Source organism: Callithrix jacchus, chromosome 6 (genome assembly GCF_049354715.1).
Source record: "Callithrix jacchus isolate 240 chromosome 6, calJac240_pri, whole genome shotgun sequence".
NCBI classification, from domain to species: Eukaryota; Metazoa; Chordata; class Mammalia; order Primates; family Cebidae; genus Callithrix; species Callithrix jacchus.
Window position 1 is genome coordinate 54,517,176 of NC_133507.1, and position 19,627 is coordinate 54,536,802.

Genomic DNA, 19,627 nt, shown 5'->3' on the forward strand with positions numbered 1-19,627 from the left:
GCTTTTTATCCAATTTGCCAGTCTGTGTCTTTTGATTGGTGCATTTAGCCCATTTACATTTAGGGTTAATATTGTTAGGTGTGAATTTGATACTGCCATTTTGATTCTAGCTGGCTGTTTTGCTCATTGGTTGATGCAGTTTCTTCATTTTGTTGATGCTCTTTAGCGTTTGGTATGTTTTTGGAGTGGCTGGTACTAGTTGTTCCTTTCTATGTGTAGTGCCTCTTTCAGGAGCTCTTGTAAAGCAGGCCTGGTGGTGACAAAATCTCTGAATACTTGCTTGTTCGCAAAGGATTATTTTTTTTCTTCACTTATGAAGCTTAGTTTGGCTGGATATGAAATTCTAGGTTGAAAGTTCTTTTCTTAAAGGATGTTGAATATTGTCCCCCACTCTCTTCTGCCGAGAGATCTGCTGTGAGTCTGATGGGCTTCCCTTTGTGGGTAAGCCGACCTTTCTCTCTGGCTGCCCATAGCATTTTCTCCTTCCTTTCAGCCTTGGTGAATCTGATGATTATATGCCTTGGGGTTGTTCTTCTTGAGGAATATCTTTGTGGTGTTCTCTGTATTTCCTGGACTTGAATATTGGCCTGCCTATAAGGTTGGGGGAAAATTATTCTTAATAATGTTGTTATATGATACAGTTGTATCTTATGGGAGAGTTAATTCTGAAGTTAGCACATAAAGTGAAAGTCTTACATGGTCAGAATTACCCCTGGAAATTCCTTATTACCCATAAAGTAATGATACATATTTTTGTGTACCACTCATAGAGTTACGGTACACATTTTCGTGTATACCTATAATGACAGAGTATATAGGTATGCATACATATATTATTCAGTGAAATATAGTATATAATAAATACAAAATATATACTGTCATTTTCAATTGTGTAAAAATGGTTTTATTTGTTAGTTTGTGTTAAGCACCTGGTTGAATTCAAGTAAATGTGTGTGTGTGTGTGTGTGTGCATGCATGTCTATATAGAGAGAGTAGCAGACTAGACACAGGTATACATTACATAGCTATAAGCTGTATCTATTTTTTATATAGGTATAAAATCTATCTGTCTAATTCAGATATCTAATGAGAGAAGCTCTGTATCTTTTGTTCATTGATATTAATACTGTGTGTTTGGCATTTGACCATTATTAAACTTGGACCTTCAAAGTGGACACGCTTTTCCCCCTGCTATCCACACTGTGGGAAATGTAGTGATGATTTTTTTTTAAACACATAAAACTGAATCTCCATTCCCTGTGACACATTTTTCAAGTTACTGCTACAGGGAGCTGGATAGCAGTTTTGAGTACAGGTGCACATTATGGTAACAATGAGGTTGTCTTCCTCTAGGCTAAATGGTTAAAGTAGACTGAGGCTGGACAGAATGTACTGAAATGCAAGTCAGTGCTATTAGTGCAATGAGAAATGTAGGTAAAATGACACAATTTACACGCATTCTAATTACAATAGCAATTAGAGGAATACTGGGTTTGTATTTTGGTAGCAAATGTTTTATTTTTATTTACTTTTAATATTTTTTTTAGATAGAGAGTCTTGCTCTGTTGTCTGGGCTGCAGTGCAGTGGTCCACTTTTAGCTCACTGCAGCCTTGAGCTGCCAGCCTCAAGTGATCCTTCTACATCAGCCTCCTGAGCAGCTGGGACTGCAGGTGTGCACCACCATGCCTGGCTATTTTTTTGTTTTGTTTTCTTGTAGAGACAAGGTCTTAATATGTTCCCTGGACTTGTCCTGAACTCCTGGGCTCAAGCAGTCCTCTTGCCTCAGCCTCCCAAAGTGCTGGGATTACAGGTGTGAGACACCACGCCAGGCCAACACATTTTAAAAATGCTTTTCTTCAGACCTACTTATATAAGTAGAAATTGACTGTAATCATTTTAGTCACCTGTCTCCCCCAAGCAGATTATATTCAGCATTTAGGTATGCTGACTGGTGTGTAGTATAGATTGTTAAATGCTTGTAGAGTGAAATGTCTTTCTATAATTTATGTTCTTAAAATATGGCTTACAAAATGTGTGCATTAATACCTATATATCTTAGAGATGCTCTGGTTCTTTCTGTCACATATATGCACTTATTCATTCAACCAGCATTCTTGGAGGGTCTCCCATCTGCCAGGCCCTAAGGTTGCAAGATCCATTTCCTGAAGGAGTTTCCAGTCTAGGTGGGGAATGGAGCAGTAGCTCAACCCTTACTTAGAGCAGAGTTGGTGGTACTTACCTTGATACATATGTATGCAGCTCCTGTGGCCAAGTGCACAGTACTTGTGGGAGAGTGGTAAAAGGTAAGTCCAGAGAGCTAAGCAGTAATAAAGGGTTCTATGTCCTAAGCTTACAGTTTAAACTGTAGAAGTGAAAGTATTTTAAGCAGAGGAAAAACATGATTGTTTAGGCTTAGAAAGAACATCTGACTCCAGGGAAGAAGATGGACATTTTAGAGGCAAAAAGACTGGTTTAGGAGGCTATTACAGTAGTCCCATTGGTAAGTGAAAAGAACCTGATTCTGAGAAGAGCCAAGAGGGATTAGGAAAGGGGAATATTTAAAGCAGTAGAATTCTCTGGACTTGGTGACAAGATGGTCATGGGTTGCATGAGAGGGAATCTAGTAGATTTTCAGCAACCAGTCAACTCTCTGATCTTCTCTGATGTCATACTTGCTTGGCAAAACTGCAACTCTGTTGTTATCTCTGCCTATTCTATACATTCTGCCAAGTAACAGTATGGCTGGAGGAAAATGAGATATTTTGGAATTTCTGAACTTCAAGTTGGTACTTAATGCTCCCTGTATTACCTTTATTCATGTTACTCCCTTTCTCTCTTCTGAAGCTTCCATGCCACAGACAGGTACTGGTTCATGGCCTGTTAGGAACTGGGCTGCACAGCAGAAAGTGAGCAGCAGGCAAGTGAGCAAGTGAATCTTCATCTGTGTTTATAGCCATTCCCCATGGCTCACATTACTGCCTGAGCTCTGCCTCCTGTCAGATCAGTAGTGGCATTAGATTCTCATAGAAGTGCAACCCTATTGTGAACTGCCCATGTGAGGGATCTAGGTTGTGCACTTCTTATGAGAATCTAATGCCTGATGATCTGTCACTGTCTCCTATCACTCCCAGATGGGACCGTTTAGTTGCAGGAAAACAAGCTCCGGGCTCCCACTAATTCTACTTTATGGTGAGTTTTAGAATTATTTCATTTATATTACTATGTAATAATAACAGAAATAGAGTACATGATAAATGTAATGTATGCAAGTCATCCCAAAACCATCTCCTCACCATTAACCCTGGTCTGTAGAAAAATTGCCTGCCACAAAACTTGTCCCAGGTGCCAAAAAGGTTGGATACCACTGCTCTGATGCCTCACTTCTCCTAATTTTCAACTCATAATTTTGTATCCTACTTTACTCCTGATTAAAGCCATCAGAAGGGAATTTCCACAAACTTCCACCGCCAGATCCACCCAGCCATCAGCATCTGTGTCTATGTGTTCTGCATTCTTGTTATCATCATAGATGATAGCCAGCTCTTCACTACACTAAACCTTATTTCCTCTCATCTGCTTAAGGCAGAGGAAACGAGAAAAGTTCTCTTGACCCTGCTTTCTCCATTTGCTTTGCTCAATTTCTTGCTTTCTTTTGTAGAAAATATTTCAAAGTCTTGTCTGTACTTGCTGTCTGCAATCAGAAACTTTACTCACTACCACTCCAAGCAGAACTGCTTTGGGCAAGGTCAGTACTGACTTCGACATACATATAAATCTAGTAGTTGGTTTTTCTCTCATCATCCCATTAGGAGCATCTGATACAAGTGATGACTTCCTCCTTGATACATTTTCTCACTTTGTTTCCAGGGTACTACATTCTTTTGGTTCTTTTTTTCTCTTGCTCCCACAGTCTCTTTCTCTGGTGCTTCTTCAACCTGATTGCTTAATTTTGGGGTGCCCCCAAATCCTCTCCTCTTATCTACCTGTGTTTACTTTATTATGATCTTACCAGTTTCAGGTTTTAATGTAACTTACATTTCCTTATATGTCCAGTTCTTGTTCCCAAACTCATATATGTATCTCCAGTTTCCTACTCTACCTCCCCTCACATACATCTAATAGACATCTCAAACATAAATAGCATGTTCAAAACAGAACTGAGCTTCACCTGTTACCACAGCCTTCCAGATCCCAACTGATGGCAGCGACTTAATTCCAGTTGCCCAGATCAAAATCAGGAAATTATATTGGGTCTGTCTTCAGTATATGTCCAGAATCCAGTCTGTTCTCACATTGCTGTAAAGAAATGCCTGAGACTGGGTAATGCATAGGGAAAGGAGGTGTTTAATTGGCTCATAGTTCTAAAGACTGTACAGGAAGCATGGCTGGCGAGGAAACTTTTACTCATGGTGGAAGGCAAAGCCAGATGACAGGCATCTTCATGTGGCCGTAGCAGGAGGAATACAGAGAGGGTTCAGGCGCCACACACTTTTAAACAACCAGATATCACGAGAGCTCTATCACTAGAACAGCACCAAAGAGGGAAATCCATCCCCATGATCCAAGCACCTCCCACCAGTCCCCACTTCTAACATCGGGGATTTCAATTCGACATAAGATTTGGTTGGAGAGACAGATCCAAACCATATCACTAACTTTTAATGGTAACCTATTTTTATGGCTGCCAATCAAGGATGAACTGTGGAAACTGAGATAGTCAGCGAAATCCAGTCTTTTTTGATTTGGAAACCTGACTAACCTAAATTTTCCCAGCCTCTTTTAGGTACTTATGTCTATTTGACAGTTTTCTCTAGTGGAACAGATGTTAACTTTGATGCTAGACCTATTAAAATTTTTTGCCAACTTAAATCATGCTTGCATTCAGATAAAAACATCTCCACAAGGAGATGATATAGCTACAAGATGGAGGGGATATGGATGTAGGACAGTTGTCTTGCCAACCTGAGTACATATACAGGAATGTTATATAAATGAGAAATAAACTTTTGTTGTGTCTAGTTGTTACATATTTAGGTTGATCTGTCATAGTACATTATCCTACCTTACCACACAGTAACCCCTCAGGAGAGTAACTGAACTATCTTAAGTGATCTTTCCCCTCATAGTCTATTCCCAGCACAGAGAGATCTTTTTGAAACCACAGTCAGCTCGTGTCACTCTTCTGCTCAGCGCTCTACATTGGCTTTCCTTTTTCACCCAGGGTAAAAGCCAAACCTTCACAATGCCTTATAAGGTCCTCTCTAACTCATCTCTTACTACTTCCTTTCCCCCCTCACCTGACCCTGTTCTGCTTCAGCCCCACCAGTCTTCATGCTCCTCAGATACAGCAGGTGTGTTCCCTGCTCCCTTCTCAGCCCTCCTTCTGGCTCCTCTTCCTGAAATGTTCTCTTTGATACACACTTGGCTCACTTGTTCATATCCAGTAAGGCCCATTGTGACCACTATATTAAGAATTATACTTCATCATCCCCCACATTCCCAGTCTTTTCCTGTTCTACTTCGACTTGTCTTCACAACACTTCATTTTGTTACATACTATATTATTTACTTACTTATTGCTGTCTTCCTGTACTAGAATAGAAGCTCGTGCAGGTAGTGATTCTGGTCTGTTTCGTTTATCAATATTTCCCAGGTGCCTGAAACAGTGCTTGACACATAGTAGGTGCTTAAGAAAGACTTGCTGATTGAATGGGTATGAGATACAATGTGCTTGTTTTATAACTAGTCCTTTTTAGAGGACGTATTCTGGGTAGGTGGAGCGTTAGAGTTTGGCACAGGAGTAGGAGGAAAGCACTCTAAGGTAAATGATAGTTTTGCCACTGGTTGCTCTATGTGCTCACAGCAGCCTATAGTGCAACTTCAGGTTCCAAAAAAACAAAGATTCACATGCTCATGTATGTTGGTGTTGTGATAATCTGGTATTTAACACTTAAAATATGCTTTGCAGATAGAAGCATTTCATATGAATGCTCAGTGATAACTGTGAATTATTGAAACCAACCATTTATTTAAAAATCATCCTATCACTCAAAGGCTATTTTTCTTGGCATATTTTACTTTTTAAGTTGTCTTTAGTGCTGTCTTTTGCTCCTGTTTAAAATTCAGTTATAGTAAATTTCTATGTTGTATGTTACCTAAGCATCTGTCTTGAATATTAAGTTGGACTTTCTCATGCCAGCTACGGGGCTTACTTACCCTTGACACCATTTCTAATTCTCTACCTCCTGCCGGTTTTTTAATGTCGATCCAGCTATTTGCCTTATGCAAAGGCAAATATCTTTTTTAGACCTCTTTTCTGGCCAGCTAGGTACAACCTACTTGACTTGTTCCTCCCCCACTACCTCCCATATGAGGCATGGGCTGCCCAGACACATGTCTCATTGACCACCTCTGAGTCACAGCATGACTCCACGGAGCTCATGCCTGCTTTCCATAAGCCCACCAGTAACACCCTGGGCCATAATAAAAGGCTTTGATCTCTTCCTTTCTCTCTTGTGATCCCACCTGCTGATTGAGCATGCTTCCTCACTCTGCTGGAATTTTGAGGTGTGAGGTGTGCTGTCCTCTTCTCTGCAGTAATCACCAAGTAATACACTGCCTCTGTTATGTCATGCGCTCTGCCTTTTTGTGTTTGCTTTTCTGTGTCTCATCTGACGTATCCATACTTGACTCCTCCTGGTCAGGGCTCTCCTAGAAAGTGACTATTTTGGGAGAAATAAATTGGACACAGGTCAGATAAGAGCCACGAATGTATCTGCCAGTGTTTCCTGTGAGAGGAGCACCTGGTCATGTGTCAGACACTTAGACATTAGGCCATTGACTGGATAAAAAAGTATCCTGTGAAAGACATGGTATACACATCCATGAACACTTCAGGGGAAGTGGAGTAATAAAAGTAAAACACTGCCAGGGGAAGTGTTCATGGATGTGCACAGCATGTCTGTTAGGGCAGGGCATGAATTTATAGCCACTCTTCAGAGAGACTTCAAGACTAAGTTAGAGGAAAACACCAATCAGAGTTCACAAACAAGTAGTAAGATACACATTGGAGTCAAAATCTGTAATATCCTAATGTAGATACACATTTGTGAAACTGATCACAATGACAATTCCAAAAGGAACTTCTTTACGGATTAACTATTACATAAACAGATTGGTAGGTTCCACACCTTAACCACTACCAGAGGTTACCTGAATTTAAGGTAGGAAAATAGTAAATACAAAGAAGTTTGAATTGTGAAACTTAGGTATTATCCTTTTCCAATGCAGGCTGCTGATTTTTTTAAAAATGAAAACCAAAAAATGAATATTAACAAGCTGAGTGTTTTGCAAAGGTTTCTTACAAGCTTTTTTCTCTTTTTTTTGAAATAGAGTCTTACTCTGCCACCCAGGCTGGAGTGCAGTGGCGCGATCTCCACTCACTGTAACCTCCACCTCCCAAGTAGCTGAGATTACAGGCACGTGTCACTACATGCGGCTAATTTTTGTATTTTTAGTAGAGACAGGGTTTCATCGTGTTGACCAGGCTGGTCTTGAACTTCTGACCTCAAGTGATCTGCCCACCTCGGCCTCCCAAAGGTCTGGGATTACAGACATCAGCCACTATGTCTGGCCCTCGCAAGTTATTAAGTAGTACTTATAGATTATTAGAAAAAAAAACTTTGTAAATATTCTTTATTGAATTAGTAAAATTTGACCATAGATAGAGGGCTAACTTATTTAAGAAAACCATGCTAAAGTTTAATGGTTTTCTTTGAGAAAATGGAAAACACAATGGAAAAAAAGCTGCATTTCTACTACTGGTAACTAGAATGCTCTAGCATTGAGTAGGAAGGCAGGTATCTAAAAGTTTATCTTACTGTGAATGGAGTAATAACAGTAAAACAATCTGTATAAGTTTCATAGCACATCTGATTCTCATTTTCCTGATGTTTTTCCCTGTAAGTCACTGCCAACTCTACGTAGGTCTTTGATAGATATTCCTCTACTTTGCTGGTTTTTTCTTGAAGATTTTGTAAGTTTAAACTTAATTGACTTGTTGAAGCTTAGCTACTACCCATATTGATATTTTCTTTGGCTTAAAGTGCAATGAGAAAAATAATTTAGAAAACATAGTGAAAATATGTGTTCAATGAAAAACTACATTGTTCGCATGCAGTGCATTTTTCCAGGTTATCTGATTCTAGTCTTTCTTTGGCTTTGGCCTATTTTAAACTCTGTAACTTGTAGATAACTGGTAGTAATGCATTTATAGACATATACATTTTGCCTTGTTGAGTGAAAGTTCAATCATATACCTCTCCCATGCATACCATTATGGAAAAACTCATTTTGCCCTTATTTGCACATTCATTTCAAAATTTCTAATTTATAAATGTGTCTGTTCTTCAGATTCTCTTTTGAACTGGTTATATCATTTGCTGATCCCCTCATCGATTAATGATTAGAATTAAATCTTTAATGTGTTTATATCTGTTTGAGTCATGATTTTCTTTTATTTGTGAATTCTCTTTAAACAACAGATTCCTTATTTTGATTTTTTTCACTTAAATATAACTATTTTAATATGTGAATAATTTATAATAAACTTTTAAAGGTTGTCATTCAGTTTCTAATTTTGATTTAAAATATGATAGCAGTGTGTATATATATAGAATTACTATGATTATTTTCCTAAGCCACGAGGCAGTGGCAGTGGCAGTGGCTTCTGTTTCTCTTCCTCCCTGCCTTTCCTCTTTTCTTACTTGAGTATAAGAAATTAAGATAGATCCAAAGCTAGAGTTGAATGTTGACCGACTTACTAGCCTTTAATTCGGAATATAACTGTAGATAGCCAACATCAAATGCATTTTATTCTTCCTTTCCCTCTTTTACCTCTCCAGACAACTGAGCCATTTTGAAGTACAATGCAGAACAAAATCTTCAATTGAGAATACTTATTTTTAATGTATACTTTTAAATACTTATTCTCTAGACTGTTAACTGAAAAAAAGTACTATTTCGTCAGTGTAGTCGTATTATTTCATGTAACTTTGAAGAAGCATTGTACAGACTTCCAGACTAAGTTTAAAATGCTAAATTGCCTGTCTATGTGTATTACTTTTTCACAGGGTGAACAAAGGAGATAATGATTCCTTTGACTTCTGACCAGATCACTACCACTGTAGGCAAGAAAAACATTAAACGTTTTGGAAATCTTATAAATGTTTTAGTGGCATTACCTGTAGAATTTTGTGGTATGTGTGTGTTTGTTTTTGACTACTGTCTTGGACTGTAGCCAGGGAACAGTTTCCTTACTAAAAGAAATAATATAACATTGTTGAGGAGAAGAGAAGGGAATAAACATTTATAATACTTTTATTGTTTAGTTCTGCTGTTTTCAAATTTCCTGTGGAGAGCAAAATACTTCTACATTAGAAAAACTTTTATTGTCTTTGTGGAAAATAAGATATAAAAAGTTGCACTTTAATTTGAAAGAATATAGTTTAGTGAATTAGATTAAAATGTTTATGTCTGAAGAAAATAGGCCCGGCATGGTGGCTCACGCCTGTAATCATAACACTTGGGAGGCCAAGGCAAGAGGATTGCTTGAGCCCAGGAGTTTGAGACCAGTCTGGGCAACATGACAAAATCCCATGTAAACCAAAAGTACCTGAGACAGGTCTTACTTAATTTAGAAAGTTTATTTTGGCAGAGTGAAGTAAGGACACATGCCCAGGAGGCCCAGGAGGCAGGAGTCTGTGCCTTTCTCCAAAGATGATTGTGAAGGCTTCAGTATTTAAAGGAGAAAGGACAGATATTGGAGAAAGAAGAAGGAATTTTTAAAAGGTGTGGGTAGATAAGAGACAAATGGTTGCATTCTTGAGTCTTTGATCAGACTTTCACGAAATACACAATATACTTATGAGAGGGTGATAGAGGAATAGTAATTTATCTTTTGTCTAGCTCAGTGAATCTGCATTTTTCCATCAGAGGAAGCAGTCAGATGTGCATGTGTCTCAGGTTGGCACAGGGATGACTTGGAGTTCTGTCCTTTGTTCACTACTTGTGAAGATAAGCTATCAATTTACATTGCCAGGGTGAAATTCAAGAAAATAAAATAGGAGACAGGTTTGCCTGATGTAGTTCTCAGCTTGACTTTACCCTTTGGCTTAATGATTTGCGGGTCCTGATACTTATTTTTCTTTCACAACCATCTCTACTAAAAATTTAAAAAATAGTCAGCTTGGTGTGGTGGCATGTGCCTGTAGTCCCAGCTACTCAGAGGTCTGAGGTAGGATCCCTTGACCCCCCCCAGAGTTCAAGGTTGTAATGAGCTAGGATCACCATTGCACTCCAGCCTGGGTGACAGAGCGAGACCTTGTCTCACAAGAAAAAAAGAAAGTAATTTATTGTTTATAAAACTGCACAGCAAATGTTAATTTAATGAATTTCATTTATATTTTAAATATTGTGAAATGATTGATCTGCTCAGTTATTTATTGAATTCCTATGTTGTACTATGCACTTTATGCCACAAACATGATAGATTAACTTAAAGGTTTTTTTTCTTCAGTATAATAGTATATAAAATTTATGGAAACCATGCTATTGTTAACAGAGAAACCAAACACTGTAAAATCTTTAAAAATTAGTTCTGAGCCAATATGAGTAACTAAGGCCCAGAGAATATTCTCAAGAGGTCGTGAGAAAATGTGCCTGAGGCAGTTGGGTTAGTTTCATTTTATACATTTTAGGGAGACAAGAATTATGGCTAAAATCATTAATTTGTACATGGAAGAACATTGGTTCAGCCCAAAGAGGTGAGATATCTTGAAGTGTTATAGGTCATAGGTAGATTCAGATAGTTTTTGATTGGCAGTTGGTTGAAAGAATTAAGTTTTGCTTAAAGACTTGAAGTCAGTAAAAAGAAATGCTTGAGTTATGGTAGAGGGAGTTTTGGAGACCAAGGTTCTTGTCATGTAGATGAAGTCTCCAGGTAGGAGCCTTTGGAGAGAAAAGATGGTAAATGCCTCTTTTAGACTTTAAAGGTATCACATTCTCATTTAATCAATCCTAGGTCCAGGAAAGACCTAGAAAGGGAAGGCCTGGCTGAATTAATAGAAATATTCCACAGTTGCAAATTCCCCCACAAGGATGGCTTTGCAGGGTCTTTTCAAAATAGGTCAAAGAAATGTATTTTGGGATAAAATATTTGTATGTCCTTTAGAATCTGCTATCTGTCATATGATACCATACCAGAGTTGGATTGGAATTTGGTATCTTATTGCCACAAGTCTGTGTTGTCAGCCTTATGATCTCTACAATGTTAATGCTGGTCAGTTGTGCCTAAACACCAAAAAGGGGGAGGGTATGAGGAGGTGGGTCCGACCTCTCTTCTCTCATGACTAGCAATTCAGTTTTCAGGTTTCTGTGGGGCCCCACTGGCCAAGAGGGAGTCCATTTAGTTGGTTGGAGATTTTAGGATCTGTTTTTTTGTTTGTTTGGTTGGTTGGTTTATGTGGTAAGGCATTTTATAGGCACCTTTTATTTTCAGTTAGAAATTTTTTTTATTCTCTTCATTTATCATTTTTTCTACTCATTTTATGGTATCATGAAAAAATGTAAACTACTAAATACAGAAAATTGGAGAAAGCAAAGCATATAATTCAATACAAGTACTCATTTTAAAATATATTTTAGTTACATTGAGTTCAACCAGTTTTAGTCTGTAAATAGTCTCCTATTATAAATTTATAAAACTTAGAAACAAGCATATAAATATTTTTATAAGCATAAAGATGTTTTTCCTATAGCATGTAACACTTGAAATTTCTCATTTGATGTATTTGGAAGTAAACTAATTTGAGATCATTAATAGTCATTTTATATTATGAACTCCTTAATTATCTGGTGTTATATTGTCTCTGAGTTTGAAAGGCTATCCAAATAATCACTTAAGTAATAATACCTAAGATATCAGCAAAACATCTAAATGCTATTGTAGAAGAAGAAAAACTTCTCTATCCTATTAGATTCAGTAACTAGGATTTTTGGACAATACTGACAAAAGGCAGATTAACAGGAGAAAAGGTTTATTTCATATGCACATGGAGGGGGGATCTCACAGAAGTGAAAATGCCAATGAGGCAGTTAAGACTTGGGGCTTATATACCATTTTAACAAAGGGTGATAAAGGCAGACAAGAGGCTAGACAAAGAAAAAGGAATTTGGGCTTGGCAGGGTGGTAAGTTGTGTGAAGGAAATATGGGGTAAAGAAGGATTTTTAGTAAGATTTGTTATACAGATTTGCGTCATCTCAGGATAAGAATTGTCTCTGGAGTTGGTTTCCTCTTCCCAGTATGATAGAAGAGTACATCTTTACATATGGAAATTTCTTTTACAAATGTAAATTTATTTTACAAAAGAGAAATTTATGCTATGCTTTTAGACAGAAAGGGGAGTACAGAAAGTGCCTATGTTTGATGTTTCTAAATTGCCTTTAGTTTAAAATAATTCATATGCCAATGTAGCATGTTTTAGGGTAGTGTATTCTGATCCCCTTTGCTATCTAGATGAGAGTGGGAAAAAAAACCTAAACTTAAGTTTTGATTGAGATTTCAATTATAAAAGTACAAGAAAGATGAAATTCGTATGTGAATTTTATTTTGGATATACTGCTTATTGCATATAAAAATACTCTATTATCAGTGCTTACCTAATTTCTTTTAATTCCAAATTGTTTGTGTAAAGCAAATAATTATTTAGCAATATAAGGCCATAATCAATTGTTTTCTGAAGATAATTACTTAGGCAATTAATAGAAGCAGATTATGTACTTATTGTAGGATTATTAAATAAATAATCGGTATTTGTCTTCGGTTGGGGAATGTAATGGATTGCCACAGCATTTGCAGCCACCAATCTCACTACTGTCACCACTTCTTTGTACTTGTACAGGATTTTCCCTGATAAGTAGAGTATCTTCAAAAACTCTCCTTTAACCTCAGTGTCATACGCCTTCAGCTACCTGCAAAGATCTCATTTGAAGGAAAGGAGATTATCCCTGCTCAAAATGTTGGGGGACCCTATTCTAATGTGTCTCAAGCTTCAATATTAGGTTACACAAAAGCTAATCTTAATTTATATTGTTAAAAGTGATATTAGGTATATAATTAATGTATTAATACATTTTTCTTTAAGAGTTATGGTATTATGGTCAGTATTAAAGTTCCTTTGATGCCTTTCTCTTAACTCCTTCAGGTCAGTTTTCCACCCACTTTCTTTGATGTAACAATTTGAATTTGGTATGCATACTTCCAGATCTCTGTTTATGCCATAAATACATATTGTGTGTGTATGTGGTTTCACCTAAATGGTGTCATTCTCTATTGTTTCATAATTTATGTTTGTATTTAATAGTTTGTCTTAATGATTTTTCCATGTTCCTCTAATCTACATTATTCCTTCAAACTGTGTATATTATTTACATTATAAATCAGGTTAGTTATTGCCCTATTGGTGTATATTTAAATTATTTCTATTTTTTATGTATGTATGAGTGAATGAATGAATAAACGAATGACAGGATCTTACTCTGTCACTCAGGCTTAATCATGGCTCACTGCAGGCTCAAACTCCTGGGCTTAGGTGATCCTCTTGTCAAAGCCTCCTGAGTAGCTAGGACTACAGGCACATGCCACCACCACAAAAATATTTTAAAGATATTTTGTGGACATGGGGGTTTTGCTGAATTGCCAGGCTAGCCTTGAACTCGTGGCCTCAAGCAGTCCTCCTACCTTGGTCAACCCAAAGTACTGGGATTACAGGTATGAGCCACCATGCCTGACTGGCCCATTTAAAAAATGACTATGAACAGTGCATATGAGAACATTCTTATTCACATTTTCATGTGTACATGTACATGTACATCTTCCTCTACAGTAAATACTGAGCATTTTCACATTTTAGTTTGAGAGGACACTGCTAAATGGTTCTTTTGAGTAACATTTTATCATAATAGAAAATCAATTCTCTAGGACTTAAACATTGAATTTTCATCTTCATAAGCAAAGGTTTATTCTCAAGCAGTTGCATGACCCCACTCTATAAGCTCTGAACTAAAACTAGAATAGCCATCATCGGTAGCTGTAGGAGCTAGCTGGTATATTCTTAGTACATTGAGTTTTATGAGCAGAAAAATTATTATGGAACAAGGCCAAATCAGGTGGAATTTACCTTGGGAAGATAATAAATAACCTGACTACAACCTCACAGATAACAGGAGATTCATGAAGGATAAAGTATTATTTAAGTATATGCTATGGTTTGGCTGTGTCTTCACCCAAATCTCATCTTGAATTGTAGTTCCCATAATCCCCTCGTGTTGTGTGAGAGACCTGGTAGGAGGTAATTGAATCATGGGAGCCCTTACCTTCATGCCGTTCTCGTGATAGTGAGTGAGTTCTCACGAGATCTGATGGTTTTATAAGGGGCTTTTTCCTCTTTTGCTTGGCACTTCTCCTTGCTGCCGCCACATGAAGAAGGACATGTTTGCTTCCCCTTCCTCCATGATTGTAAGTTTCCTGAGGCCTCCCCAGCCATGTGGATCTGTGAGTCAAACCTCTTTCCTTTATAAATTATCCAGTCTCATCAGGTATATCTTTATTAAGTGTGAGTATGGACTAATACAGTATAATTTTCTTTTTTTTTTTTTTTTTTTTTTTTTAGCGAAACTCCATGTCAAAAAAAACACAAAAAACAAAAAACTGATTCTTTGACACAGGTTGATATGTTAGTTTTTTTATTTAGCAAACAAAATCTCAAAGTAAAGATTGCAGGGTGGCAGAATATCTACATTCATTTAAGTTCTCCATCATTTATAGGGAAGAATATAGAGTAGAAATTTTTCCTCAGTTGAAGGATAGAAGTAGAACAGACCTTCCATAGATGTCCTATGCACAGTTTTAATAGGAACAATAAAATGTGTGCTTCTCCTTTATATCCAAAATCATGTGCATTAGAGATAGTATATTCTTATTCCTGGGAATAATAATTACAATGTCCCTACCCACAAATTCTAGACTAATGATACTATATCTGAGATGAAAATTTTAGCATAATATATTGCTGCCTAATCAACATTCAATTGGAAATCTTAAAAAAGAACATCAAACTGTTATGTTGTGGTATTTAACATTATGAGGGTAATTTCATTTTTTTTTTATATCCACAAAAAAAATACAGTATAATTTTTATGAAAAGTTAAAATCATGACTGTCCTACAAATATGAAAATGAACATGTTAAACATTTATTTTACTCATAAGATGTGAGAGAACTAGGTAGATGTTATAATTGGTTGAAAGGATAACTCCAAACACTCTTATGTGGAGTCAAGGAATATTGAGATGAATTGCACATGGAGACAAAACTAGTTTTTCCACTGGGAGTAGGGAAGAAGTCAGTTCAACCACCAATATGCAGGGAAAAATGTATCTATTAGATACCTACAACTTAGGTAGTACCAAAATTGCTCAGAGACAAGACACTAGGCTAGAATTTTATCAGCCAATAGGGTATGCTATAGATTAGGTGTCCCCAGTCCCCAGGGCACAGACCAGTACCAGTCCATGGCCTGTTAGGCCACACAGCAGGAGGTGAGTGGCAGGTGAGCCAGTGAAGCTTCATCTGCAGCCTCTCCCCATTGCTCGCATTACTGCCTGAGCTCCGCCTTCTCTCAGATCAGTGGCCACTTTAGGCTCATGGGAACACGAAGCCTATTGTGAACTGCACATGTGAGGGATCTAGGTTGCGTGCCCCTTATGAGAATCTAAGGCTTGATGATCTGTCACTGTCTTCTGTTACCCCCAGATGAGAACATCTAGTTGCAGGAAAACAAGCTCAGGGTTCCCACTGATTCTACATTATGGTGATTATATAATAATAATAGAAATAAAGTGCACAGTAAGTGCAGTGTGCTTGAATCATCCTGAAACCATCCTCCACCCCTGCCCTGGTGCATGGAAAAATTGTCTCCCACAAAACCAGTTCATGGTACCAAAAATGTTGGGGATCACTGCTATAGATGATGCACAGTTTTCCATTGAAACACAAAAGTTTTTCTATGCTCTGAGTAAATTTATCAAGTTTGCTGAAAACAATACCAGACTTGGCACCCAGGCTGTATATATGCAGAACTAAAGGAGAAGATCACTGAAAAGATAGGCTTTGAGTTGCTTTGGAAACTGCATATTTGACCAAATTCATTAGTCAGTGTCAAATAGACAGAGGGATTTTGCCGTTCTTGAATAAGAATCCCAGTTTTACCTTGAGCCCCACCACTTGAGCAAGTAATCTTGAATAAGTTATATAATCTCTTGGATGCTCAGTTTCTCCACTATCATGATTCTGCAATCTCACTACTTGGTGTGTACCCAAAGGAAATGAAATTAATATGTTGATGAAATAGCTGCACTCCCATGTTCATTGCAGCATTATTCACAATATCCAAGAAATGGAACCAACCTAAGTGTTCATCCTTGAATGAAGGGATAAAGAAAATGCAGTGTATCTATACATAATGGAATACTGTATCTTCTATTTCAATATACAGTAGAATACTATTCATTTCAAATTGAATACAAAAGGAGGTCCTGTCATTGGCAACAACACAGATGAACTTGGAGGACATCATGTTAAGTGAAACAAGGCAGGCCCAGAAAGACAAACACTGCATGATCTCACTTCTGGAATCTAAACACTTTGAATTCATAGTAGTAACAAGTAGAATATGGTTATCAGGGGCAGAGGGAAGGAGAAGGAAAGAACATGGTTGGGGTGGGAATTCAGGAGATATTGGTTAAAGGATACAAATTTTCACTTATGTAGGAGAAATATATTCAAGAGATCTGTTGTTGCAACTTAATGACTATAGTTAATAACAGTGTATTATATACTTGAAAATTGCTGAGGGTAAATTTTATGTATTATAACCACAAAAAAAGTATGTGAAGAAATGTATGTGTTAATTAGCATGTTTTAGTCATTCCACAGTATATACAAATATCAAAACATCATGCTATACACCATAACACACACACACATACACACACACACACCCCTACCTTTTATTTGTCAATTGTAAGTACATTTAAAAGAAAAGGTGAATTTTGCCAAGAAAAATAAATAAATTAGAATGATAATACTATGTTATAAAGACTAAATAGAATAATTCCTATCTTATTTTGAGGATTCAGTGATCTTTAAATGTAACTAAAACACATAGCAAATAGCAAGAGCTCAATAGCATAATAGATGGTGTCATCAAAGTACCTCCTAGGGAAAAGCTTTTTTTCTGTTCCTATGATTTTTATAGTCAGAGTTGGCATCTTGTCATTCAGGACTCAGTTTAAATGTCATCTCAGAGAGGGCCTTCCTAACCACCCAGCTTTGTAAGTACCTCACTGGTACTCCCTTTTGTTACCCACTCTTATTTTCATCATAGTATTTACCAATACTTTCTAGTTCCATTTCTTTTTTTTTAAATAAAGACAGGGTTTCACCATGTTGGTCAGGCTGGTCTTGAACTCCTGACCTCAGGTGATCCACCTGCCTTGGCCTCCAAAGTGCTTGGGTTCCAGGCATAAGCCACCACGCCCAGCCCTAATTTCTTATCCTTTATTGTCTGTCTGTCACTATTAGAATGTAAGTTCCAAAATAATTTTGGTTCTATACAGTAATGTGTCCCTGCAGGTAGAACAATGCCTGTCACATATTTGCTATTCACTGAGTGTATTTTGAATGAATGGGACATGTGCTTTCTATCTTCCTGTGAAAATTCCTGGCCATTTATCTTGCTGGGACTTTTCTTAGCTATAGCCAGCACACATGCCCTGACAAGCTGCAGTGAGGGAAGAGATGAGAGAACAGAAGGGCAAGAGTATATGGAGATGCTAACAGAATGGAGAGTCTAAAGCAACAGGGAGAGGAATAGCAGGGGAGGGTGGGGGGAGAAAGCTACAATTGGGTGTGTCACAATTATGGTATTATGTTTTGGGGTATTATATTTTATTCTTGAATAAAGTGAAATTTTTTTCTCCTCATTAAATTCTAGAAATTAATGATAGTTTAGTCCAACTACATACACAACATTTTATAAATAGGAAACTGGAGAGATGAAGTGACCAGTCCAAATGGCACAGGTAATCTGCTGGTAGAACTGGGACTCTGTTCTTTGTTACGTGAGTTCTTTTTAAATCTGTACTTTAGTTTGTCACATGCAGAAAATGTTGAGTTGTGTTCTACACATTTGCATTTTTACAAATATGCTTTTTTTTCCCTTTCCCAATAGGTAGAAAACAGACCAAAGTATTATGGAAGAGAGTAAGTATGGATTATTAGAAAACATTTTATAGATTGGCCTATGTAAGATAAATAGGGTAAATGGATGGTTTTAGTAAAGATAAAAGCAAGATGAAGAAGTATTCAAGTTTGGTGGCATTAAATTTATTTCTTAAAAATTTCAAATGCAATCTTATTGGTGAACAATATAGACATTAAAGACAAGTATAAATAAGAAAATAGCATGGGAAAATTTACATGCAATAATGTTAAGGATGGAAACTATCCAAGTAAATAATCTAGATGTAGATGAGGAAAATGTACATATTTGTGTTTTTGTGAACGTATAAGGCATATATGTATGTATATACACACATTTGTACAGTAGGATGTGGGTGACTTCTTCCATATATCTTTATTTTTCAGATTTTCTTAAGTAGTATGTATTATCTTTATTATGAGAAAAAGAAATTCATGCTACTCAAAACAACTGTTAACAATTTGAAGTATTTTCTTTCTGAAGCAATATTTTTCTAATGGGTTTGAACCAAATCGAGATGTTATACATATCATTTTATAGACTGATTGTTCCATTTAGAGTTGACAATATGCATTTTTCTGTTTTGTGAAAAAGTGCAATGATTTTTAAAGTCCTTAATTTTTCTGGTTATTGAAAAACAGAAATGTAGCACTTTGGGGAAAAGAATAAAAATCACCCATAAACTCAGCATTCCTCAAAATTGTTTGTTTTTTTATGACTGAAGATCATATCAGGTAGAAGTATACATAACAAATATTTTTAAATTATTTAAAATTCTGTGTGTTTTCAAGACTCTTAAGAATGGATTACAGATGGACACCTATGAGTTGAGGAAAGGGTGATTTCAAAGTTAAGAACCACTGGTATTCTACAATACATTTGTATTGTAACTTGTCGTCATTCTTCTGCTTTTCATATAGGTTGCTTTTAAATTATACTATTGGAGGTAGCACCATAAGAAATATCTCAGTACATAGGGTTTTTAGGGGGTTAGAAATTTTGGATCAACTTGTGCAAATAATCTTAAAATTCTTTAAATATATTGTCAAGTTTTGTTTCAGAATTTGTTTTAAAGTCTTTAGTTTGATTTTCTTTTAAGTTAATTGAATTTTTTTTTTTTTAAAAAAAGCAGAGTTTTGCTCTTGTGGCCCAGGCTGGAGTGCAATGCAGTGATCTTGGCTCATTGCAACTTCCGCCTCCCAGGTTCAAATGATTCTCTTGCCTCAGCCTCTGGAGTAACTGGGA

At 36.8% G+C, this 19,627-nt stretch overlaps 1 protein-coding gene across 16 annotated transcripts in view; it reads left to right on the forward strand.

Moving 5' to 3' along the window:
- CHN1 (chimerin 1) overlaps window positions 1-19,627 on the forward strand; it is a 204,949-nt gene that overhangs the window by 72,923 nt on the left and 112,399 nt on the right. For 5 of the 16 annotated variants that reach the window (XM_078327356.1, XM_078327358.1, XM_078327357.1 and 2 more), the window contains one exon: window positions 18,353-18,384. The exons of 10 other annotated variants lie outside the window; for them this stretch is intronic. In XM_078327356.1, the coding sequence (XP_078183482.1) occupies window positions 18,353-18,384 (32 nt within the window). Of the gene's footprint in view, window positions 1-18,115; window positions 18,204-18,352; window positions 18,385-19,627 lie in introns of all 16 variants that reach the window. One more of the 16 variants, XM_078327362.1, reaches the window with a different exon arrangement.